The 26,587-nt window shown below is 40.9% G+C and overlaps 1 protein-coding gene across 2 annotated transcripts in view; it reads left to right on the top strand.

Moving 5' to 3' along the window:
* Positions 1 to 26,587, top strand: part of Chchd3 (coiled-coil-helix-coiled-coil-helix domain containing 3) — a 265,639-nt gene that overhangs the window by 190,828 nt on the left and 48,224 nt on the right. For both annotated transcript variants that reach the window (XM_026788597.1, XM_005365799.3), the window contains one exon: positions 15,250 to 15,320. In XM_026788597.1, coding sequence (XP_026644398.1) covers positions 15,250 to 15,320 — 71 coding nt within the window. The remainder of the gene's footprint in view (positions 1 to 15,249; positions 15,321 to 26,587) is intronic.

Below are 26,587 nucleotides of genomic sequence, written 5' to 3'. Positions count from 1 at the left end.
CTAGTTGTTTTCAGCTCTCCACCCACTGGCCTTTTGGGATGCCATCAACCTTCTCTGTACCTCCCTTGTTCTGACAGATATTAGTTGATCTGCAATAGTGCTAGTAAAGTCTTGAGTACGTTCATGCTTTTGTTTTAGGCCACGTTTGCACTTACTTTCAGAAACTGCAAGTTGAACACACCTTCCTCTAAGAATTATCATTTAAGACTTTACCATCCCAGTTTCAGGTTGGCTTTATCTACAAAGACTTTCACCAGCACTTGTGCTGAGGAAACTCAGGAGAGTCCATTTGTTAGATTTACATAGTGCCTCTCCACAGGAGGTGAGAGGAAACCAGCTAGGGTACCCTGGTGCTGAGGCTGAGATGTGCTGAGTACCAGTATGACAGTTTCTTTATGAAGCCATCTAGTGTGTGTTGTTAAATGTGCACACAGTGTCACCTCATTGAGCACTTCCCAAGGAAGACCTGTGACCTCAAGAGTGACAGCTGCATCTCAGAGCCCTCGAGAGAATGAGAGGTGCCCATGCTGGCAACACACAGTAATTCAAGAGTTACTCTCCAGGTCTTGCAATCCATACTGGTAAATTCTCTTGATAACCCTTCTGATAACTGTGAAATTGCTTTGTCTCACCCTTGTAGAGAAACAGTGAGACACTAACCACAGCAAGAGCAGAAAGGTCTCAGGTGTGTGATTCTCAGGTCTGAGAGCTGAGCGGAAACGAGCGATACTGATTGTCACAAGGAGAGCAGCAAACAGAAAATACAAAATCCTTTTCCTGGCATCATCACAGAATAGAATATGTTCAGGAAAGTATTGTCATCTATTCAGAATAAATGGAAAATGGGACTACTTTCTCAGTATATTTAATAATTTTTTTAATTTTTAAATTTTATATTTTATTTGTGTGCATCGTGTCAGGGTGCACATAACACAGCAGAGATCACAGGATGAGTTTCAGGAGCTGGTTCTCTCCTAATGTGGGTCCTGGGGATTGAACAGGTCATCAGGGTTGGTGGCAGGTGTCTTTACCCAGAGCCATCTTTTTCTGGCCCATGCTTTACTATCTAGACAACTTTATGACATAGGAAGAACTCCAGAGTAGTGCTTTCTGACTATGAATACAGTATGATTGATTTTTCTTATAAATATTACATGGATTCATGCAAAGACCTGTTATAGATGGCTACTAACTTAGAAGGAAAACTTTATCCTTCAAGGGTTACCACTGTTGGTTTCAGAATCTCTGTCTACTAATATGCCGATGTATGTGTTGCACGCATGTGCATGTGTACTTCACACACTACTCTTCAAACTGCACTATGGCTTCTGGTTTCTTTCCTCTTAGACCTCATTTCATAAGATAGGCAGATCTCTCTTACTACTAAAGAGGTCAGAATAAACTTTTACAAGAGGAGAGAAATCAGAGGTACTCCTTGAATTGTAACACTGGAAATTAAAGGAAATAAAATTATAGCTAAACCAAGAACTGAATATGAAGGGTAGTTACATACTAGAGAAATAAAGGACTTTGGAGACTCATTTGACAAACTGCTTCCTAGCAGTAGAGACCTCCCTTTATGATCCTATAGCCCAACAGTGCTTCACTAATTACACATTTATTTATTGGATATTTAAATTTATGTCTCTCACACACAATTTACCATAAACTATGAAAGTGGGGCCACATCATCATCACCATAGTACTCTAAATTCTGGGCATCGTGTCTGGCACAGACTTTTAATGCTTTTTGAACCAAGTTAAAAGAAAGCATAGGTGACTGTCTTAGGGTTTTGACCAAAAAGCAAGTTGGGGATAAAAGGGCTTATTTGGCTTACACTTCCTCATCACTGTTCATTATCAAAGGAAGTCAGGACAGGAACTGAAACGGGAGGAACTGGAGGCAGGAGCTGATGCAGAGGAAGGGTGGTGTTTACTGACTTGCTCCCCATAGTCATCGCCCTGGGATAGAGACACCCATCATGGGCTGAGCCCTCCCTCATTAAGAAACGACTTTTTACCGCTGGATCTTACACAGGCGTTTTCTCAATTGAGGTCCCTGCCTCTAGTTTATGTCAAGTTGACATAAGACTAGCCAACATGGTGACAGTTGAATCTTTTTGACATGTTTGCCCAGATGAAGAAACTGAGGCACGGGGTAATATACCTAAAGTTATCTTTCTGTGGTGCCATGGCTGTCATTGAATCTAGGATTACTGTTTTTAATTAGGAAAACTAAGTCAAGGGGAAAACAGCAGCAACAACAGACCCCACAAGACTGTAATTAGCCAGGTTTCTAAAGCTTTTGGAATAAAGTTAGCCTGGATAGTTCAGTTTCTTCTGTAATAGTAAAGATGGACTCGGAGAGTAATTACAAAAGCAGTTTATTAATTTTGCCAAGGTACCTCAGAGACAGTGAGACTTTTATGAGATGTAGCTTTTTAAAGCTGATAAGATGGAGTGCTGAAGTTAAACATTGCTATAATTTTCTTTTTCTAATTCCCCCTGTTCTTTGCTGGCAGGGGAAGGAGGCCGAAGGACACAGATTGATGAGTAGAAAAGCAGCATGGCTGCAGGAGAAAGGTGCTCCAAGGGTGTCACCACACGCTTTACTGAGCTATCCACAGGCTGTATGGAAAGTAAACATCGTGGGGCTTAAAGGGAGCCTGGCCTTGATTAGTTTGACTTCATATTTCATAAAAATAGAATTGTTTCAATCAGAAAAGTGTATTTTTCATTTGTTTAATTGTAGATTTGAGGCATTCACAGGCTGACGTGGAAGTCTCTGTCCAGAAAGCTCTGCACCTGTGGGTCCATCCCTATGTGCTAACACACTTTCCTCTCAAGGTCTCTTGTAAGCCAAGATGGCTCTTGAGGCACTAACCCTGAAGTCTACATTGCAAACTGAAAGAAGGGCTTTAGGAGAACAGAAAGATCTGAGCAGGTTTTCAGCTAGCTGAGGCCAGCTCTCTTTTAAAGCAGCTTAGTTGCAAGTCCACATGGCAGTTGTGCTGGTGCTGGGAATTGTAGTTTGGGTGATCCTATTTACTTTTGAAGGAGGAAGGAGAGATACTGGGGCAAGACACTAGGAGGTTTTTCCCCACGGGGATATTTTCATTTTTTTTTATCATAGTATTTAAGATTTTGAACCATAGAAAGTAATAAGTTAGTCATTACTTACTGATCCAGCAGTAGAGTGGATTTGAACTGAGTAGGGCTGGAAAAATGTAAGCTGTACTTCGGATAGTCACAGGTGCCCATTAACAGAAACTTAAGGCACTCAGAATAAATACCTAGCCTCTGAACTTCATGCATATACAAGACAATAGGCAGTTGAGTTTGTCTCTCTTTTCAGGTTGGTATACAGTTACAGTGATAATTTAGTGGCAGTTCAGGCTTTTTGTATCCCCTTAGGATCTAAGCATTGGAGGAATGATGGTGAGATCCTCTGTCCCTCACAAGGAAAACCAGGCTCCCTGCCAATGACTGGACTGTCTAGTGCTCCTGATAGGATCACCTCATTTTAATATGAAAGTGAGACTGTTTACACAGCCTTGCCCATTCAAGGGTACCTTTTAGAAACAGAATACTGGATCTGATACACCATACATTTGAACCCATGTTAGCAGTTGGGCACATTGTTGAGGTATCTATTTCCCATAGTGCAAAGGGAGGGAAGGGATAGAAGGAAATTATCAGGAGACTGTGGAATCAAAGCTGAGAATTTCAAAGGCCCATAAAGAGGTTCTTTAAGATGCCAGGTTCTCCATTTTGGGCCCATTTCCTTGGGAAGAATTTCAAATTTCTTCCACCGTCCTTCTGCCACCCTACAGAGTATAAGGCTGAGCCCAGCATTATGCTATCTTATTGGTGTCTTGGAGGAAGAGGGCAAAACCTCAGATAAACTAGACTAGTCATGATTTTTAAAAGCTGTATAACTCAAAATTCCTTTGCTAAAGATGTAGTTGTTCTGCAAAGACAGCCCCATGGCTCTGTATAATTCTATGAAAAGACCAATCATAGAATCTACTATGGATGCCCGCTACCATGAAGTGTACTGTGGTTTGATTGTGAACGGTCCCTCACCAGCTCAGATGTTTGAATACTTGGTCCCCAGCTGGTTGCACTCTTCTGGTAGGTTGCAGACATGAAACATATATGGCAGATATGGTGGTGTAAAGTCAGATTAAGAAGGTTGTAACCAACCTCATTCCTGCCTTTGATTTCTTCTTTCTGACCACCCTGCGATGAAACAAGCCTACTGCAAGCTGTAGCCACTGAAGATGGAGACTCCGTTGCTATGCGCCCTGTGCCAACACCCCACCCCCCCACCCTAAGACTCTGAACTAAATCTTACTCATTTTCTCCTAAGTTACTCCATCACATACTGTCCCGGTGTTGAAAAGAGTAACTAATGCAGAGTTAGTGGCTGGGGTTTCCTGCCTGGAACACTGTCTGGACTGTGGCTAACACAGTTTTAAGTTGGGCTCCTAAGTGCTGATTTTACCTTAGTGGATTCGTACCTACCAGCAGTGAGGTCTTGCAGTGTGGATCCTGAGGGAGTTGTAGTAAAGCTATAAATAAGACTATGAACCCAGCTTTTCAACAGCAGGTATGTGTTTAACTTGTTCCTACAGTTTGGGCACCCAGACCTTTGTTGGAATTGGCTGGCCATTCAAGTGATGCTTATATCTAAGGTGTTATAGACCAGGAGAGACTTGTCATTAAGGGTAGTTGACGATTATGAAAAGAGGGGAGCCAGTCTACACAGCCCAAACTGCTTCCTTCCATCCCTTGCTCTGAATAGACAGTAAGGAGCAGAGCTGTTCTTTGGAAGGTAGTCTTAGGCCACTAGAATCATTTGTACCTTGGCCATGATTTGCTGTATAACGTTCTCCTCTATCCCTGTGAAACACCAAGAGCTAATGAACCAGTTTTGCTTTGACCTTTTGGGTGTGTTCATTTCTTGTGTGCCATAGGTAGGCTCACAGTGCTTGCTGGAACCAGACTTGACAAAGCACTGCAAGGACCCTGCGTGTGCCTGTGCTTCTTCTGACCTCATTTAAGAGTTGAAAACATGGTTTCAAGTCGCACAGCAGTATGTGTCTGTGTGCATGTTTCCATGCACTTTTAAAGTGAAACTCCTAGAATTACAAAGTGGAGTGTATCACACACTCTGACACTTGTGTGGCAGCCAGCCCATAGAAACTTGAGGGCTTCACTGCCACAGTTGGTTCCCTTTTCCTTCCTAGATAGTAGGTGGGTAAACATGCCCCATGTTCCTGCCACCGCCACACCTGTATTTTAAGAGAGATTGAAATGGTCGCATCTAAAATCATCTTGCTACTTTACAATCAGCCAAGCTCTCTGGCAGGTTTGATAAATTGACTCAATGAGACCCATTACAGACAGGTTCCTCTTCTCTTTACTCTAGAATCAGGGAACAAAAAGTCCTCAATTCCTCAGCCTTTCAGCCATGCTTGTGAATGGTTTACAGCTCTGGCCAAAGCTGTGTAGGTGGGAATTTCTGAAAAAGGCCTCTACCTTTACTTCAGCCTCCCTTCTTTCTCCTGACAACATGGGCAGAATAACCAAGTGCAGTAGCCATCTTCTGGCTCTGAAAAAACCCTAAATACCAAAGGAAGCTAGCAAAGCTAGAAGTAGAGGAAAAGGCCTAGTCAGCTGATCATATACTTAGACAAGTACATCAGCCCTTGGTTTGCAGTACCCAGGCTTTGTATTTCATGGGGAATCAAACACCGTGCCTGAACTGCTGTTTGTCTCTTGGGCTCTTGTCTCTGCTGTGACTGGAGTGTAACACACTCTTAACCTCTTTTGAGACCTGGTAACCACTTGTTGGGGAGGGACATGTTAGGTGCGGTCCTTTGCGTCACCACACCATTTTGTTTACTTTAGACCTGTCTCTGGCTTACTGTGTGTTGAATAAGATTGAAGTACAGTTCAGATTTGATGGTGTCAGTGTGACATTGTTTCAGTATTATGTGTCATGTGCTTTCTTCAAGTGCTCTTACTATAATAAGGAATAGAACAATGTGTGTATTTGTTCCTTTTCTATCCCTGTGGCAGTACCTAACAGATCAACATGCAGTAAGAAAGGTTTATCTTGGCGCACAGTTATATGGTCTTTTATTCTATCATAGTAAGGAAAACAAAGTGGATCCTTTCAATCTGTAGTGGTGAGACCATGACGTCAAAGCTGTCCACACCATGACAGACCAGGAAGCACTGTGACCCAGCTGTGACTTTCAGACCTGACCCTTAGTGACCTACTTCTATCAGCTAGGTCTCCTCCAAATGGTTCCCCAGCTTCCCTATATAGTCCAACTGACTGAGGAATAAACATTCAAAAAGTGCATGGGCTTATGGAGAATGCTTCATACACAGACCCTGACAGGGTACCCCTTAGGGTACATGGAACCATGCTGCTGGTTCAGTGTGGTGTTTTCTTCATGAGAACACAAAGAAAGGGCATGAATTTGGTAACTTTTCTGTATAAGCAACGACGCCAAACTCTGGCCTGAAACAGCCACCATTTATTCATCTTTGAATCTCTAGCCCTCCTTCACTTGGTGTAGCTGGCAGCTCCTGTCTCACCGGGACTCTGTCCTACTGAATGAACTGGAGATTGATGTGGATAGGATCTCCTCTACTGGATAGTATTCATTCCATTATGGCAGGGCTTCAAGGCTCTGGTTTGAACGAGCATGCTTGCATGGACACTTGAGTCACTAGCTCAACCCAGATAGAAGCTGTGGGAACATAGATTCCAAGTATTCCTACTGGCATCCAAGGGGCATGGGATCAGAAAAGAGGAAAGAATGGCAGCCATTTGACAACTAACTAGAGAGTTCTGAAGAAACAGGTTAAGTTAAAGCAGCAAGCTGCCTTAACAAGATTTGATCTCAGCTAAATAAATGACTCAGATAAAAACGTTTGTTCCTCAGTCATGAGAACCAGAGTTCAGATCAGATCCCAGCCCCCATGTTAGGTATCACAAACATTGCAGTTTCAAGGAATGTGATGCCCTGGGGATGTACACACACACACACACACACACCATATATACATTCATACACACACATACATATATATGTATGTATGTATGTATGTATGTATGTATGTATGTATATCACACACACATGCACACGTTTAAAAAGTTTGTAGATGCGGGACAGATGACTCAACAGTTAAGAACCTTTAATGTTCTTGCAGATGGCTTGAGTTGGGTTCCTAGCACCCATGTCAGGAACCTCACAAATGCCTATAATTCCAGTTGTGGGTTATTCGACACTCTGATCTCTGCTGGCACCCGTACTTGTGTGCACATGCTTATACACACACAGTTAAAAATAGATACTTTTTAAATGGAAATTAAAGAAAAACCAAAATAAAACTAGTCAGGTGGTGGTGGTGCATACCTTTAATCCCATCATTCAGGAGGCGGAGGCAGGCAGATCTCTTGAATTCAAGTCCAGCCTGGCCTACCATGTGAGTTTCAGGACTACACAGAGAAACCCTGTCTTGAAAAAACAAAAAAATAACTATTTTATATTTAAAAATTAAGTTAAAGATTGGAGAGTTAGCTCAGTGGTTAAGAGCAGCATTATAACTCCTGCTTCTAGCCTCTGTGGATATCAGACAGGCAAAACATACACACATAAAATAAAAATATCCAAAATTCAGTGTAATTCCTTGCTTTTTATTATACTTGGTAAAAAGTAGCTGTCTGAGGCATCAACTTTGGAATCATTTTCAGCATTGCCAACTTCTGTTTCTTTCATATTTGGATATTAGTACTAAGCTCATGAGAAAGTACTGCTTTAAGAGAAGACGAGCTGCATTTTTTAAGTATTGGTGAATTTTTCTTAACCTAGCATTTCTCATAAACCATTCCATGAGATTTTGCTTATGAAGAACCTTCAAAATAAAAGGGTCTATGAGCCCACTGTGGAATCATGATGAACAGCATTTCTTCAAGATTGATAATACACAGTAAAAGTTAACATCAGGAGGAGTTCTCACATTAAGGCATTTGGGCTGATTATTGATCATTTTGTTGGTGATAAGCTGAAAAGTTATGGGTGGGGTGTATGTTTTGAGGCAAGGCCTTACCTTGTAGCCAATGCAGGCTTTGAACTCAAGGGCCTCCTGTCTACAGCCTTATGTAGGCTGTCATTACAGTTATGGGTGACCACAATAAACGTTCTTTTTGCCTGGGCTATTTAGTAATACAGCTATCCACATTCCCAGCACTGCCCAGGCCTCATCGTCTTCCCGTTCACCTTATGATCTGGCAGAGGAGTGTAAGCACCTAGACTCAGTGGTGCCTACTTTACTAGAAAAAGCTTTTGTGTTTTACAGTATTCTGGTTGGGGGCTGACTTTGTCTTAGGTACCTTACAAAGTATTTTCCCATGAACTGTTGTATTTTTTTCTTCAAAGCATCTTACTGGGTATTGTCATTACCGTCCCTGTTTTATAGATGTATGATGCACCTGTTGAGGTTGAGTAATTCTGTGCTTCAAGGAACTGTGGTTTGGTATCTGACCTTAAGGTCCTTCCTAACCACCATGGTGCACTGGTAAGAATTATTCTGTGGGAAAATTTTATGATTGAAATGAAGTACATTTTTAAAATTATGTACAATGGAGTCTTTCCTCACTCAGCTGCTTGTGTTTCCTGTAATTGGTCCCCGGTGCCTTGGTTGGGAAAATGTTTTAATACAGGAAGTAAAAATGCCTAGTGTTTCTAATGATGTCTTATCCTCTGGGACATGTGACAGAAGCATAGGCCAAATGTAAAGACTTACATTGTTCTAGAGGTAGTTCTCCCAGAGGAACACATTTTGCTTGATAAGAGAAGGCAGGGCTATACCTGGGTTTTCCTGGTGCTGAAACATCTCAATGATAATGTCCTTCTACACTGAATTTATGGAGTCTACTTTCTCACAAAAATTCTTGGAGGGAAACATTTTATGCTTACATCAAAACAAGATTTATCTCGAAGGAAGAAATTAATAAATCAGATCTTTAGTACTTGATTTACAGAATATTTACCTGCCACCAGTCCATGCCACAAGTAGGCAAGTCATGTCAGGAGTTTTTCTTGAGGCTTGTAGGGCGAGAGTGAATTTATGTAGAGGTGTGTTTTAATTTTAGGCTATGCTCACAGCTATTGACTGAGTTTTCTGTCTCACCTGGTCCTGCAGTCATTCAGAAGTCTACATTAATTATAAATTGAATGGCCTTTTAGCTCAGGCTTCTTATTAATTTTTATAATTTAGATTAGCCTATAATTCTTGTCTGTGTTAGCCACATGGCTTGGTACCATTTTCGGGGAGGCAGTCACATCTTGCATCCTCTGTGTCTAGGTGATGACTGCAGACTGAAACTTCCCTCTTCGCAGAATTCTCATTGCCCCACCTCTACTTCCTGCCTGGTTGCTCGCTATACTTCCTTTCTGGATACTGGCCAATCAGTGTTTATTTAAAATACAAGTGACAGGGTACAATCCATTGTCCCTCAGCACACAGCTGTGGGCTCCTTTTTCTTAAAGCAGTGGTTTTCTATTGAAAGACCACCTTGGGGCTGGAGAGATGGCTCAGTGGTTAAGAGCATTGCCTGCTCTTCCAAAGGTCCTGAGTTCAATTCCCAGCAACCACATGGATTCCCAGCAATCACAACCATCTGTAATGGGGTCTGGTGCCCTCTTCTGGCCTGCAAGCATACACACAGACAGAATACTGTATACATAATAAATAAATAAGTAAAAAAAAAAAAAAAAAAAAAAAAAAAAAAAAAAAAAAAAAAAAGAAAGACCACCTTGCAAGGTCATGAACATCTCTTATTGGTTTTGTCTGTAAAAACTGTAATCTTTGCTTTTGTTTTTATTAACATATATTCTAAGAAGTGATGAGTTTCATTGCGATGTTTTTATGCTTGCAAAAAACATGCTTTGATCATAATAAATAAAGAATGCTTCAAACTTTTGCATGTGATTCTTGCCAGTGTCCATGCTACTCTTTTCTGGATCTTACAGATTTACCAACTTATTGGGATTCCCCCTACAAAACACTTGGTTTATCAACAAATATCAAGAGATTATATACATACCTCCTTTAGACATAAGAAATATAGATATTATTTATTTGAAACATATTTTGACGTTGTAAAGTGATTGGGTAGAAATAGTTTGTGTAGGTTTGCTCTGCTGCAGAAGGACTTTTACATTAAAGGATAACCATGATGTTAAAGTACAGACAACCTGTAATTAGTAAGATGGTATCAACTGTCTTGAGACACAGACACCAAGAGCAGATGTTCTACTGTGCTTCTGTTTCCTGTTGACTTGGGGTATGAACAGTCGTCTGCAGACAGTATCAGTATAAACAGCTGTTCGGCACACCGTTGTAAAGATGACTGTCGTACTTAAAGATGACAAATGGTGTTTGCCATCATTTTTCAAGAGTACTGACAATTTTTCACTGTTTCTTGTTCTAGCAACCCAGTAGTTTACAATTTTAGGAAATGTTCAGGGTAAAGTAATATATAAATAAGTTATGAACATAAAAATATTAACTTCTCTATGGTGGTTTGAATGCAAATGGCCTCTGTAGGCTCATATATTTGAATGTTTGGGAAGGAAGAAGTGTGTCACTGAGGGCTGGTTTTGAAAGTGCATGGCATTTCCTGTTAGTTCATTCCCTTCCTCCTTCCCATTTGTGAGTTAGATGTAATCTCTTCACTATTCTAGCACCATGCATGCCTATATAGCTCATGCTTCCCACTGTGATGGTCATGGACTCTACTACCATCTGGGACCATGAGCACCAAATTACTTTTATAGGTTTCTTTGGTCATGGTGTTTTGTCATGGGAATAAAAATGTAATTGAAGACGGCCCAACCCTGAGATTCAGGAGTTACAATTCCCCGTGCTCCACACTCCACAAGTGACAGTGAAGCACAGACCTTTTGTCCTAGGGGCTCCTAGGCTAGTGGCAGAAGAGTTGGAGTTCCTTGCTTAAGTCCTCTAACTAGAGTTGATGTTGCCCCTGGGAGAACATCTGAACCGTCCACCCCATTTCTATTTTCCTTTACCTACAAGCACTAGTCTATACATGCCCTAAGCAACGGGTAGCTCTTTTCAGCTTGGCAAATAACATCTGGGAGCAGGAAGGAGATTCCCCACAATGCAATGCAGTCTGAGCATACTGGGTGCTAGTAACCTAAGAAGTAGGGGGCATTAGATTTCCTGATGTCTGTCCCACTCTGGTTCTTAGGGGCCCTCCTTTCCCTCATCTCTGTCCCATTCTCTGACCCACAGTCACCCTTTAAAAAAATCTATTCTTTCCTGAGAACAGCTGCTAACTCTTTGAAGATTATTCTCTGAAAGTCTTTTTCTAATCTGTTACATGTTTTCTACTATTGAATTAAAAAAAAAAATACTTGAAACTTGTCATACCATTCTGTGGTATAGATAACCAGTAATGTTATGTAAAACTACATGCATCAGCAGAATATACCTGTCATGGTTGCAGAGTAGACCTGGCAATGAATGCATAAAGAGAAGGGCAGGTTGATTATGTGGGACTCTTGCCCCATAACATGGACTCAGTCCAGTCACAAGGAACAAGCCCTACTATAAGGTATACAAACTATCTGACCAGTGTCCTTCAGAAGTGCCAAGCCTAGAGTAGACAAGCAAACATCAAAGGACCTATCATAGGCTAGAGGAAACTCAACTGTGACAATGAACTGCTATATGGATGGTCGAGGATTAGCTCCTAGACCAGAAAAATGAACACCCCTCTGGAAATGTTGGTACATAGAGTTTAGGGACTGGGAAGACAGCTTAGTTGGTAAAGTGTTGTCATGCAAGCATAGTTTGAACCCCCAGTCTCTAATAAAAGGCCAAGCCCAGTGCTCTATAATTCCAGGACTGAGGCAGCAGAGACAGGCTGAAGCTCACTGCAGCCAGCCTTGCTGAATTGATGAACTCTGGCATCAGTGAGAGACCCTGCCTGAAAAAGTATGGTGGAGTTAGAGAAAACCCTCGCCATCAGTCTCTGGGCCTCTATAGGTACACGAACACACACACAAAGTCTAAGGTTTAGTCAATACCTGCCACTACAACCACTAGATACAGGGGTTGTGGGATTGTAAAGTTTCACTTATGCTCTTACGTGAAGCTGAGTGAAATATGTGGGCCTTTCTGTCCTTTATCTGACTCTAGTTTTGCAGTTAAAAAATTGGAAAAGACACATTTGTTTAGTAAGTGTGTGTAGTGGCTTACTTTGTAAGAATATATTAAAATTACACTCAGCCTGTACCCCTTCCTCGAACACACTTTTATTGTTAATTAGCCCCTTTGTGGGCAGAAGAAAGCAATGCAGGTTTTGTGCATTGTGGAATATAAGCAAGCTTACAGCGTATTCACATCTCATCCTAAAGAACAACAGGGCCGTGGCCTCTCACCTAGTGCTTCCTTTCTTTGTGGCCTCCTACTCTCTCTTCCCTTCTTGCCACAGCACAAAACTACTAATTGAAGATAATTTTGCATCTTTCCAAACCACATGAATTACATCCTACCATGTGTGTGTGCATGCTTAGCTCTTTTTCTCTGCTATATAGATTTCCACCGGAACACCTAGCTCTCATCCTTTCTCCCATTGCAAACATACTGAGGATTTGGGGCTTTGAATGAATGCTGTGTATGTTTAGATGTCTTTCTGAGGTTGAAGTTAGATCTTCTGAACTCCAGGAATAGCATCCACACACTCGGACTGTTGCCTTCCATTAGGATTGTTTTTCTTTGATGTTGGATTGAAATTTTCTTGAGGGTCTAATTTCCCTGGGTGAACATTTCATTGGGATAATAAGTTAATATTGGGATAATTCAGTTAATAATAAGTATTAACTGAATAAGTTTTTCTATTAATTAAATACTGTCTACATATCTCAGATATGCTTAAGTATTTATGTAGTGTTGCCTTCTTGGGACTGTTTATCATTAGAAAGATTTATGCAGTATGGGGAACTGGTCACTGAGGTGGAAGTATAGAGCCAAACTAAAACCTTCAGCTTTCACTTGAGAATTCTCTAGTGGGTTTGGAGGTACCATAGGCACAGCTGCTCCGCATTTACCACTGTAGCGATTGTAACTGGAGTCGCTTTCCCTGCCTTTGGCATCACAGAGAGGAGGGTAGTTCAGTGATTTGTAGAGTAGCAAAATTCTCACTTTGTACATGGTAATCAACTCGGTAGAGGCCATTACTGTTTTTGATCATTTGCCCAGAGTGGAATTACACACGTCAGGTCCCCACCATTATTTTATTGAGAATTGTTTTTAGTATACAAACTCTTTCACAGCTCTCATCTATCTTGCTTGTCTGCTCAACAGCTTGTTAGATAACTAAGCAGTGCTAATTACCACATTTTACAGGTTACAAGTACTAGAGAGGAACTGGGGAAGGTTGAACAACTGCCTCAAGGTCACAGGCTAGACCCCAAACCAGGACTTTGAGCCTAGTCCTATCCAGCTGTTAAAGTTTTAGCTTTTACTATAAAGGAACATATTAGCCAACATGTTACTGTGTTGGAGTATTGTGACATAATGCCCACTTGACATTGAACAGTGTTCTGGAGGTTTCTGGAGTTAGTCATTGGGAGCTGCTTTTATTGCTCCTTTGTTAAAAATCTTCCAGGAAAAGCTTAAGCTAAGTAGTGCAGAGAAACACAGGGAAATCTTGTAAGTGAAACATATGGTGAGGTAAAGGCAACCTAAAGCTACAGTGTCCGAGAAGACAAATGGCTTTTTGATCGCTTTAGACCTACTGATGAATTAACACCTCTCCACATATAGAGTGTGGCTGATCACTCAGATTGCACTTTTTAAGCTGCAGAGGCCGTGCACTTAGGATGCCGTCTTCATGTCAGAAATGTACTTTTGTGCTTGAAAATGATAAAAAATTACAATCGATCCTTACAACTGTTCTGTTCATCTTTATTGATCAGGTGCAAGAAAGATAAATCGTAGCCCAAATAAGATTATAGTAAATGTTAGCATCGTAGGGGACTGGAGGTTGATAGAGAGCCATTCATCATCTCAAATGGTGACCTGTCCATGGCTCCAGCCACCCCAGTCTGTTGTCTAATCACATACCTATTGATTTTATCTGCATCTCAGAAACCTGGATGTGACTGTCATTGGGCAACCCAGATTGTTAAATGCAAAGGGGTCACCGGTGTGAGGAGGCTTTCATTTTCATTTTCTTACCAACCAACAATGATTTATTAAAAAATAAACTACCCCAAGCTGTGGATGTGAAACCTGAGTGATTAGGGAGTGAAGGCGCACAATAGAGCCCTGTATTGTGTTGCATCCTTCTGCACTGCCCAGTGTTTTTCCTGCTATTTCATTGAGTCTGAAAGCTCATGGGTCATTTAGGCTGACCCCTCTACTGAGTCTGCTTTCAGATCAGCTAGCAGCTAGTCACAATGGGTAATTTTCTGTCCTGGTGTCCATGGAAAGGCATTGGTTTGCCACTGTAGCTTGGCTTATGTTGTTCATGAGTTCATGTCACAGTGCAGCCTTTTTTATGCTGAAATTACTGTCTACGTGTTTGTTCAGATTGATGATTATAAGTGTTCTGGTTCTGATAGTCATGTGACAGAGAACAGACTATCTCTTTGTTGTATCAAAGATTGTTTCCCCCCCTCCAAATAGGGTCTGGAACTTGCTATGTAGACCAGGCTTGCCCAGAACTAACCTGCCTCTCTGCCTCTGCCTCCTGAGTACTAAGATTAAAGGCATATACCACCATGCTCCATAGTGAAAACAAAATATTATGCAAAGTAAATACTGCTTTTGCATCCCTGAGTATGCGTGATTTTTGTTCTTTGAGTTTAAGAATCTTTTGATTCTGCAGCACTGTAAAACCAAGTAAGGTAGAGCTAAGGCATCCTTCAAAAATATGTTGGCAATGTTCTCAGGAGGATCAAATAATGACAAGTTAGTAGTATGACCATCTGTCATGTAATCTATATATCATTGTCAGTACTGCTATCTGAATGGTGGCCTTCCAACTATTTAAGTACTATGCCATTTAAACCAGAAATCCCTATACTTCCAGAGTGGCTGCAACGAAGTTCCTTTTATGTTTTGAAATTTTAAGTCTTCAGAGCAGTTTGTCTTCTTACATAGTGAAAATGTTGTCGACTTTTTCCACAGAGCTCAGAGTTCTACAAAGTCACCACCGAGGAGTATCAGAAAGCTGCTGAAGAGGTGGAAGCCAAGTTCAAGTAAGTTCTTCACCCCGTCCTAATCTGCCCTCCTAGATGAAAGTTCAATTGTGTCGCTTTCTGCAGACCACTGGTACTCGGGCTGGGGGACACTTGGAAATGGTTTTGGGTGGTTGAGATGTAACCATGTTACCTGCTTTTCTGGAGCATTTGATGAAAGCTTGTTGATGTACAATCCAGTTTATGAACTAAATGGAAAATGAAAGAAATGGTAAGAGAATTTGAATTTGGAATGATAGATGACATAGAATGCCCTTTTAATTATGAAGGTTCTAGTAAATTGTTACTATATTTAATGAAACCGTGGAAAACATTCACTCTTATGTAGTAAAATGATGGGCAGGTCCAATTTGGATGTCCTCTTTTCTTGCCTTTCAACTATTTTTATTTTCTCGCAAGTGCCTTGAACACATTTAAATCATAGACTTTACCTTGCCCTTGATTATGAAGGTGTTGTTAAATTGCTACATCTGTTAATCCTTGTGATATCTAAATGAATATTGTGTAATTGATGGATCAAAGTGCCCATGACCCACAGCCTTATTCGTTCTCTTTGCTGCCAGTTCTCACATTACATAAGAAGATATTTTACTGAGTATATAAAGGATTCTATTATATATCCCCTAATAGTAGCACATGTACAAATTAGTGAAGAAAAAAAGGTGTTGTGACAGATTTAGTATAAGATTACACTGAGCTCTGACCTCCTTCCTTGTCCATGTTTATAAGCGTTTAATAAAATGATTAAACCTTAAGGTAGAATTATTAGTTTCTGCTTCGGTGCAGTTTATATGGTAATGAATATTTGTGTTACTTAAATGTTGATTAAAATAAGATTTTTTTAAAGGTGGTTTAACATGTGTTTAAATAGATGGAAACTTTCTGTCTTCCTTAGCAAGAAAAAAAGTGGGGGGATAAAAGAGAAGTCCAACAGCGAATCACACTTCAACCAGTCATTCACTATCTAATTTTTTTTGAAGGCAGAGTTTTGTAAGTCCAGACTGGTCTCAAACTTGGTAAAATAGCCAGCCTTACGTTCTTCATTCCTTTGTCTCCACCACATAAGTGCTGGGGTGGTCGGTGTGCACTCCTGTGTCTCACTGCAAATCTTACTCTTGCAGATCAGAAGACTTTAGATAAAGGGCTAGGGACACACTTTTGCTAGAGCACTTGCCTGTTGTGAACAAGGCCCTGGGTTTTATCCCTGGTAACACATTAAGCCAGGTCAAACCTAGGATTCATAAGATGCTGTGTCCAAAACAAAGAATTTAATTGTTATTTATCTTCGGTCCTGATAGAGTAACGTTCCAAAAACCTTTTGTCTTCATACTTTGAGAACCTTTCACTTGGGATCCTTGATGCTTTTTCAGCATAATATAAATAGTATAAAAATAAGTAAATAAATTAGATACTAATGCAAGCTAGAATGATCTATGGAGTCTTCATAAAGAACATGGCATTTGTTTGTGACTTGAAAAAAGTATTGAGTAGGTGGACGAAGAAGATGTCCAGAAGGGAAATGTTCCTATTTTATTGGTGGGTGACAACTTTAGTGAAGATCAATGGCTTGACTCAGGTGATTAGCACAAGATAGAGCTGCAGAGGTCACAGGTCACCAGCTGCCAGGCTGAAGTTGGGTCTTCATTTAGTAAGAAGTCAGTGGGAAAGGTTTGAGCCTACGAGCACCCTGACTTCAGTACTTTGTAGTGGACGTCTAATAGTGGGTGTGAGGCTTGTCTGGACATATAAGAAAAAAGAATGAAAAGTACCAGGTAGGAGTTCTCAGCAGCTACAAGGAGATTGGTGCAAAACAGTTGTTGAGATTGGATGTGAATCAATAATTGGCTAGTGGATTAAATTCCAGGTCTGCATTGTACTGGAGGATGAAATCCAAACCCAGTATTTAGGGTTAGATTCTTCTGAGATCTTTTTTCATGGCCTGCAGATGGCTACTTTCTGCCTGTGTGCCCTTGCTTCGTGCCTATCTTTTAATCTTTTAAAAATATGTAAGGACACTAGACTAGAGCCCAACCTTATTTCTGCCTCTGTCTCTGCTTCCTAAATGCATGCTAGGATTAAAGATGTGCCACCAGAACCACCCCTCAAGTACCCCTTAAAAAGCTCTAAATGCAATCATGTTTTGACATAGTAAGCATTAGAGTTTTAGTATATAAGTTTGAATGTAAGGATGATACAGTTGAATCCATCATTCTTTGGATAGAAAAAAAAAACAAGACTATGAGGTTAGTCGGTTAAGAAACTGTATGTTGATTCTTCTAGAAGGAAATGTGTGGTTTGGGGATGAGAAAAATCATTCCTGAAGTACCCACACTGTGCCATCCTTCCATACATGCTCCTGGAAAACGAGAGTGAGAGAGCCCATAGGACACGCGAGTGTTATGACGTCCACAAGAAAGGTGGACCTGGAAGGTAAACTCAGTTATGATCAGAACCCCATAGCATCATTCTTTTACCATTCTGACGTAGTATTTTTTATAAAATCCAATTGGGCTCTGGCCTAACTGACGAACAAGTCTTTGCCCTTGCCACAGATAGGTCAGGGTTTGTATCAGGCCCCTTGAGAGCTAACCTCTAAATGTTTGGAACCTCTCTCATGGTAGAAATTATTGGTGGCGGACTCCTCAGTTCATGTAGTATCAGGGTGATAGGACACAAAAGACCGAGCCATGAGACCTCAGTCAGCCTGTGCACGGAAGCATGGCTACACTCCCCTAGTTCACAGAATTGTGGTCAGTGGTTGACGTTACTGGCCAGGTAACTGGCCTCTGGGAGCAGTATCAGCTCTGTGTTTGGATCTCTCCTGACTGCCTCTGTAGCTCTCCTTTGGCTAATTTTTTGTTACCATTTCCGAGCAATGAGTTATAGCTGACCTTGGCTTAAATCAGTTCTCTGAGACGTTTTAGTGAATTCTCGATCCCATACGTGAGCCTTGCCATCCTTGGTGTTTGGTCAGCAGTGAGGTGAGGGTCGTCAGTGCAGTGTCCTTCAGCTCTGATGCCAGCAAGTGTGCAGGCTTCACTCACACTTTGTGAGGAAGCTTCAGGATTGATATTTTAGAGAGAGACTCTCACTGCGTCTGTGTTGTTGTTTCCTGCCTGCTGCCTGCTAGACCAAGCATCCCAGAGCGCCCTATTTTGGTTTGCATTGTGACTGTAAGAAAGACTTCTTATCTTCAAAGGATAAAAATTGCTTAGAAGAGTCCCGTGTCTCCTTAAAAGATTGACCATCTTAAAACATAATGACCCTCCATCTGTTCCAAAGCAGTGTACTATATTTTAGTACATAACAGCCGTCTTGTCTGGTCCAGTTATTCTGGCTGCCTCCTGTCTGTACACCTATATAGCACCTCTGAGGTTCTCTTTGAAGCTGTCTGACCATCTTGAACCTGAACTCAGCATTCACTTAAGCAACAAACACAGAACGGGCCTTTAGTCCTAAAGGGACTAAAGTTAATGCTATTGAATGGAAGAAGATTGATTTAGATGCACCTTGGTTGGCTGCAGGAGAGGGGTACTTTCTAAATTGCAATTTTAGGAGCAATTTTTGTTCCTAAAATGGGACTCCCATGAAGTCACCAAAACAGGAAAGAAAGCGAAAATCATTTGAGGTGGCACATGGCTAATAACCTTGATGTCAGCACCTCCTGCCAATACATTCCAGGGCTAGTTAAAATACTAGCTCCAGCTTCAGTCTGGCAGAATAGAGTTTGAGCATGGTAGCATTAGTGGTGTTGTTTTTCTAGCTCATCTACATGGCACTCACACTTCTAGAAACTCGGGTGTGACCCTCCCTTGTTGTGATCTGTATGTCTGTGAGGAGGGCAGGAGGCCTGACTTGAGCGGGACCTGCACTGTATTGCAAAAGAAAAGGGAAGATCAGCTTTTCAAATGAAACTCCTTTCTAAAGTCCAGAACTCTGCTGCAGTGAGAGCTACTTCCCCAGTAAATTCTAAGCATTATCAAAACTATTCTGGTGAGAATTACAGAACTCAAAGACAGTTAAATTCATACCATTTAATTTTTACTTCAGGTAGTTTTTTCCATTAATAGCTTTAAGTTTTTAGCTGTGAAACAAACCAATAAGTAAAGGCACTTGCTGCCAACCCTCACAATTTGAATTCAATTCCTAGAACTCTCATGGTGGAAGAGGAGAACTTAGTCCTTCACTTTTATTGTAGTGGGCAGTTGCATACTGCCTGCAGCGTGGAGCAATTAGGATGCTAGCTTGTGGCCATCTGGTGTTAGCATCCTGCTACTAAATATGGCTGAAAATTCTGTTCTGAATTTAGCCTTTTCTTCTTCATAGTTAATTAAAATACTACATTTATGAATGTTACATCAGATTAAGAGTATAGCTCACGCGGTAGAGTATCTACTTGCCTAGTATCCCTAAAGCCATGGGTTGTTCAGTTCTTAGTACTGCAAAGAACAAAAAAGATTGTTATGCATAGGACTTAGGGCAAATCTAACACAAAATAAGTGTTCAATAAATGTTAGATCTTACTATTATATTTAAATGTTAAAACTATGTGCCAAAGAAGTACACTGTAATTGGTCATTTTTGTCCCACCCACCAGTTCCCAAATAACCAGTCAGAGGCTTAATTTTAATTATAAATCTTTACCTGGTGGCTCAGTCTTATTACGAGCTAGCTTTTGCATTTAAATTAACCTATTTCTATTAATCTGTGTGTCATCATGTGGCCCTTGGCTTACCAGTGGTGCTCAGGAATATTATAGCTCCTTGGGCAGCTGCTGGTGTCTCTCAGACTTCACTTTTTTTTTTCCTGTGTCTCTATTTGGATTTCCTGCCTGGCTCTAAACTGCCTTGCCATAGGCCAAAATAGCTTTATTTATCAGCTAATGAGAGCAATACATATTCATAGTATACAGAAAGACATCCCGCAAAGTATAGATCATAATAGGGTACCCTAACAGAGCAACAGAAATAAGGACCCCAAGGGAGTCAATAGTGTAGCCAGGATTCCAGGCACACACGACAGTGTAGCTTTCAGAGACGTGTCTCTGCGAAGCCATGAGTGCTGCAGGACCATGTCAGACCCAGCCCTCCCTGGTCGATTGGTGCTCGTATATCAGCATATAGAACACAGAATGCTTCCGTGTTTTTGCACACAGGCTGTTCTTTTTTTTAATATTCATTCATTCATTCATTCATTCATTTATTTATTTATTTATTTATTTATTTATTTATTTATTTAGCCTGCATGTAGCCCTGCAGGCCAGAAGAGGGCACCAGACCTCATTACAGATGGTTGTAAGCCACCATGTGGTTACCGGGAATTGAACTCAGGACCTTTGGAAGAGCAGGCAGTGCTCTTAACCACTGAGCCATCTCTCCAGCCCTACAGGCTGTTCTTAAAGCAAAGATCAAGCAAGTGTAAAGCACATACCAAAGAAAGAAACTATTCAACAATAAAGACAATGCAAAGCCGTGCTGAGCACTTTAGAACTGGCCAATACTTCTTTCCCAGGCTGTCCTTTAAATAGGTAGTGACTGGTTTCTACCTTCCATGGGGTCTTGGAAAGTAATTTTGGAAAGGCTTCATTGGAGGTTGAGCTTCCTAACTTGGCTTCATTTCCTTTCAATGTAAAGGATTGTATGAGATCACACATGAATACAGGTAATAGTAGCCTGTTGTGTGCCAGATTGCAGGAGGAGCTTCCCTTTTATCTTTGAGGGAAGCCATGGACCTGACTTAGAAGTCTAGGCTCCTGGGAAGAACCTTGGGCTAGTCTCATAAAGGATTAAAAATTAGCTAGCCTGGAAGAATAAAGCTGAGGTGGTTTTAGAGTATCTGTGGAATCTATGTACAACGTGTACAGATAAAATGGACTGTGTGAGTTTCACTGCCTCCTGAAAGAGTTTCTTCCATGTCAAACTCTTTAACTTTAAAATGTCCTTGGGGTTTGGGGATCCACTTTGACAACACTGTTTAGTTTCTTCTGGAGTATAGGCAAGGCCTTGTGGGGCTGGTATCAGCGAGTGTTTCTCCTGTTTGCTATCATTACAGTGTGGATCATAGGCAGTTGTAAGCAACAATGCTTAAAAGATCCTGCTTAATTGGCTGTACAATAATTAAATAAGATTTTGACTGGCAAATTTATAATTCTGTTAGATACCTCAGTCAGTGTGCCCAAATGCCAATGTGGCTTCAATTTGGAATTATTAGATTAATAGGACTAATTGTACTGCAGGTACAGAGTTTGCTCTGATTAATAGTCTTAAATCTCTTTTAGAAATTTAGTCAGGTAAATTTGTTACTTACTTTTCCACCTACACTTTTAATTAAAAGTGATTTCAGAACTTTAAGCTGCTCAGTAGTGTCTGCTGCTTGTCCCAGGTGCTCTGAGATTGAGCTCTGGGAGCTTTTCAGGACTCCCGTGCTTTATTGAATCACTTGTCATCAAAAGGACTAATGTTATATGCCATTGCTGTATATTTGTGTCTGCTGCTGACAGGTTTCCTGCACACTGTCCTTCATACTTACTGATGGCTACTTAAAACCTACGTTAGTGCTGTGTGAATGGACCTAACCTGCCAAGTGTACATGAACAATCTTTTATCTATGATTCCCATTGGTCATTTTGAAATGATCAAATGGTTTATCTCAGTCAGACACTAATTCACATTGATCAGATTCGAAATGAGCCAGTTGACTTAGTTTCTGCTGAACACAGATTGTATTAAAATACCATTATATGGGCATGCATGCTGCCTACTCTAATGCAGGAGTGATGTTATAGCAGTTACATCATAGCTAGAGTTACTGTGTTATAAAGATGCCTCCCTCATAATGCAAGTTTACAGAAGAAGAAAGAGTGCATATTCCAGAAAAAAATGGGGCTTTGGAAAAGAATTTGGGCTTTTACTTACTAATTAAATTTTGCATTTGTATCCTCCCCCATTTTTTATTTTAATTTGCAGGACTGTGATCAGGTAATAGAGCAGCTGCAGTGGTGACATTTAATTCCCGATGGCCCTCAGAGCCAAGTGACATCTTGATTATTCAGTGAGAGAAACTGAAGAGGCAAAATTCTAGATAAAGCAAATATACCTGTGCCCTCTGCACATCCCCTTCTGGTTATAATTGCCTTTTTAGAAGTTCAGGGTTATCTGTTGGTTTTTGTTTTTTAAACATTAGCTCACCTGTGTTGGCCTCTGCAGTATTTCTTGTGCCCTATGGAATGTAAGGAGAATTTCAATTCTTTTACAGATTATGCTTAAGAGTGGACATTGGAACTGGAGAGATAGCTCAGCCATTAGTGTGTGATGAATGCTCTTGTAGGGCACCCAAGTTTAGCCCCCAGCACCCATATCGGTGGCTCAAAAAGGTAACTCCAATTCCAAGAAATCCACTGCCGTCTTACGGCCTCCAGGAGCACTTGAACCTGAGTGTGTGATGCATATAAACTCAGGTGAGCAGGCACACATATACGCATAAAAAAATCTTCCTGAAAAAAATATACTTTTATCTGCTGCTCAGAGCAAAGGCACATTTGGTTGAATGTAGACTTGGCTATTTAACATTGAGTCCCAGCAAATAACTGTGTCTTTGACGTCTTAGTGACCCTCAGTGAATGTAAACTGGCACCGTCACCCTTTTAGGGCCTGAAGCCGAGAGGCTTAAAATGAAAAGGAAATTGTTGCTGTTCTCTTTGGGGAAAGATGATTTTAATTTGTTTCTTTCACATCAATATGGCACTGGCTGCTTTCAAGTCTGTTATTGATGATGTCATCAGGAATCTGAAGCGCAGGCCTAGCTCTCAAGCTGTACTTCAGGCTGCTTATTTTCCTGAGCCTCCAATTAGTTAGAAGGAAAGAAAGCTTTCAAATACACCAATGTGTGACGCTTTTGTGTATGTCTATGTATAATATATAAAATAAGCATTTGGAGTTGATTATGTTTGGCATCAAGGAGGGACCTTTGGTATTTTATGCTCTGCAAACCCATAAATGGAGCCCTGCTATGAGGTCTGTGGTTAGAAGTTTAGAGGTTATTGTTTTGTTTTGTTTTGTTTTGTTTTTCGAGACAAGGTTTCTCTGTATAAAGGCCCTAACTGTCCTGGAACTAGCTCTTGTAGACCCGGCTGGCCTTGAACTCACAGAGATCCACCTGCCTCTGCCTCCTGAGTGCTGGGATTAAAGGCGTGCGCCACCACCGCCCGGCTTAACACACTATTGTTTAAGATTATTTGAAGCAAATGCTTAGGTTGTCTCAACACTTTAGATTCAAATTTCCACTGCCCAACCTGTTTTCAGTTTCTTGAACTGTATGTCCATTGCTTAATCCACACTCTGATGTGGGATTCCCCTCTGTATGCTGTGAATACCATTGGTTAATAAAGAAATTTCTTTGAGCCTATAGCAGAGCAGGGCAGAACAGAGCTAGGCAGGGGGCAGAGCTAAACCGAATGCTGAGAGAAAAGAGGGCAGAGTCAGGGAGAAGCCACGGAGCTGCTGCTGGAGACAGAGATGGCGGAACCTTGCTGGTAGGCCACGAGCCTCGTGGTAAAATATAAAATAATGGAAATGGGTTAAATTAAGTTGTAAAAGCTACCCAATAAGAAGTTAGAGCTAATAGGCCAAACAGTGATTTAATTAATAAAGTTTCTGTGTGCTTATTTCAGGAGTCTGGGCAATGAACTAGTGGCCTCCTGCTACAACACACTATTTTTTTTTTTTGTTTGTTTTTCGAGACAGGGTTTCTCCGTAGCTTTTGGTTCCTGTCCTGGAACTAGCTCTTGTAGACCAGGCTGGCCTCGAACTTACAGAGATTCTCCTGCCTCTGCCTCCTGAGTGCTGGGATTAAAGGCGTGCGCCACCACCGCCCAGCTTAACACACTATTTTTTAAGATTATTTGAAGCAAATGCTTAGGTTGTCTCAACACTTTAGATTCAAATTTCCACTTTTGCTTCCCCCCCACACAAACAACACAACTTTCTACCTGTCTCATTGTGTCTTGCAGAAAGAGGCAGGGACAGGGCTGTAAACTAGGAAAGCGGTGTTATCTACTCCCATAAAAGACAACACAAACTGGAGCCATCTTCTGGACGCAGTGCATCTGTCAAGGCCACTGAGGAAATGCTACTCTCCCCTTGGCTTGGGGGGAAGAAGGCACAAGTGGTGCCAAAAATCACTGACAGTGCAGCCAAGTTAGCTGTGGCCCAGAGCAGTTGTGTTTGCTGGTACCCCTTGGGGGTCTCCTCTTTCCCGTGCTCTTGCCATGTGCTGCGTAGAGTGACCACAGGAGCCAAGCTGCTGTGCTTAGGTCTGTGGCCCTAAGTTGGTGATCTCATGATACTTTCCCTTGTCAGTGTAACAGATTGTTCTGTTTTCCCTTACAGGAACATTAGCATTGAACTTTCTTCCTTAATCAATACAATCCATTAAGAATCTAGCGTTCCTTACATGTTATATAAAATATTAATTGTAGCCTGTTAGTTAGATAAATGAAGATTCTGCCAAAGCAATAGCGTGTTTCTTCCCAAGAATCATTATATGTTAAGGGAGAACTTGGTGAATTTGAAGGAATTTGTTTATTGTTCTTTGCTTATTTATGTAGTTAACTACATAACTCATAGTTTTTTATAATTTTTAAGTTTTTCCTCTTGATACTAGCTAGAGTTCGTTTACTTTGTAAAGGCACCAGGTAAAAATAATTTCTTTAATTTTTCTTTTGATCTTTCAAAGATAAGGAAACATAATTTTGCTTTCTGAGTGCCATTCAGAGAGCACTGAAGCTTGCAGGAGGGCCAATTATCGTTAATTATTGTCTGACTGACCTGCCACAGTATAAAATGTCCAGGCACACTTCTGGAAAGCAGATTTCAAATTCTGCCACTATGTCAAATTTGCAAAGTTAACCATCTTAAAAAGTTTTCATGACTAAAAAATGTATCAAAGAAGTTGTCTGCCCGTAAAATTGGGATGACTTTTGAGATATCTAGAATGCTGTGCAGGTAGCTTTGTTAGGAGGTTTGTCTGTGCCTTATCACTGTGGAGTTTCATAAATACTTACATTTATTCTCTGCTTTTAAGCAAGTTAGTTTTAGGTGTAAGAGCTGCCCGCTTGCTATGCATGAGCAAAAACGATGTACAAATGTGAAACCCAAACTTTCTGGATGATGGTTACCTAAGCAGATATTCTTACCCATTTGAATTTGTGAAAAACCAAACCTGCCCTCCTGGATTCCAACTACCAAGGATTTCTGGCTCTTGATTTTTCATAGCAAGTAAGCAAAATATAGAAATTGATAAACTAGATCCAAATTTCAGAGTTGTGCTTGTCTTAAGAGAATTTCTTTAAATGGACAAAAGATTTGATCAGACACTTCAAAGAAAGATATGAGAAAGGCCACTTAGCACATGAAAAGGACTTGGCCATCATTAGTTGCTAGGGAAATGCAAATGAGAATTATCTGAATGTGGAAATCAAGGGCTGACAGTACTGCATTGACCACTGTGGTAGCAAAATGAGTTTTTAGCTCTTTGCTGGTGGGGGTGTGAAATGGCACTACCCTTGAAAAAAAATTGGAAGTTCCTTATCAGTTTAAACTTTTCACTTAGTCCATAATCCAGTTCCTGGAGGAGTAAACTCATTAGTCTACAAAAAGTCCTTGCAGGCCAGTAATCGAACGCTGGAACATCAGTGTAAGCAGAAGGTGGTGTGCTAGACCCTGTAGAAGGTCGGGGAATGGGACTGTTGATTAGCGCTAACAGGGTGAGTCTCCGAAACAGTCATGTGCTGCTGTGTATGGTTCCATTTATACCAAGTTAAAAAAAATAGAATTAGACTGGTAGAAATCTGAAATGGTTAGTGAGAAGACTTCATTAGAAAAGGACTCACACAAATAGACTTTCTGAGGGGTCGTAAGTGGTCTCACTTACTCCCAGAGTGTTGGCATGTAGTAGTTAAACCTTGGCTCTTCTACTAGTATTCATGTTTGTATTAAGATTCTAGTGTCTTACCTCAGATCAAGAGACACGCACTAGCATATGGTCATCTTCTAGGGTCATACCCTTAAACTATCTCTAGCAAGGTTTTCTGCACTTTAATCACTTGTAAGTTTCTGTTGCCTGCCATATATTGTATGCAAGCATTTAATGGTCATAGAAATAACAAATGTACTCCAATTTAGGTCTCTGTCTCTGTCTCCTTTCATCGCCTGATGAAGGTTAATATTCAGGGGGATGCCTATATGTTTGTCTTTGGATTCACCTTCTTA

The sequence above is a fragment of the Microtus ochrogaster genome, unplaced genomic scaffold (genome assembly GCF_000317375.1).
Source record: "Microtus ochrogaster isolate Prairie Vole_2 unplaced genomic scaffold, MicOch1.0 UNK4, whole genome shotgun sequence".
Taxonomy (NCBI): domain Eukaryota; kingdom Metazoa; phylum Chordata; class Mammalia; order Rodentia; family Cricetidae; genus Microtus; species Microtus ochrogaster.
The sequence above is the reverse complement of the archived record's forward strand: the minus strand, read 5'-3'. Positions and strand labels throughout refer to the sequence as shown.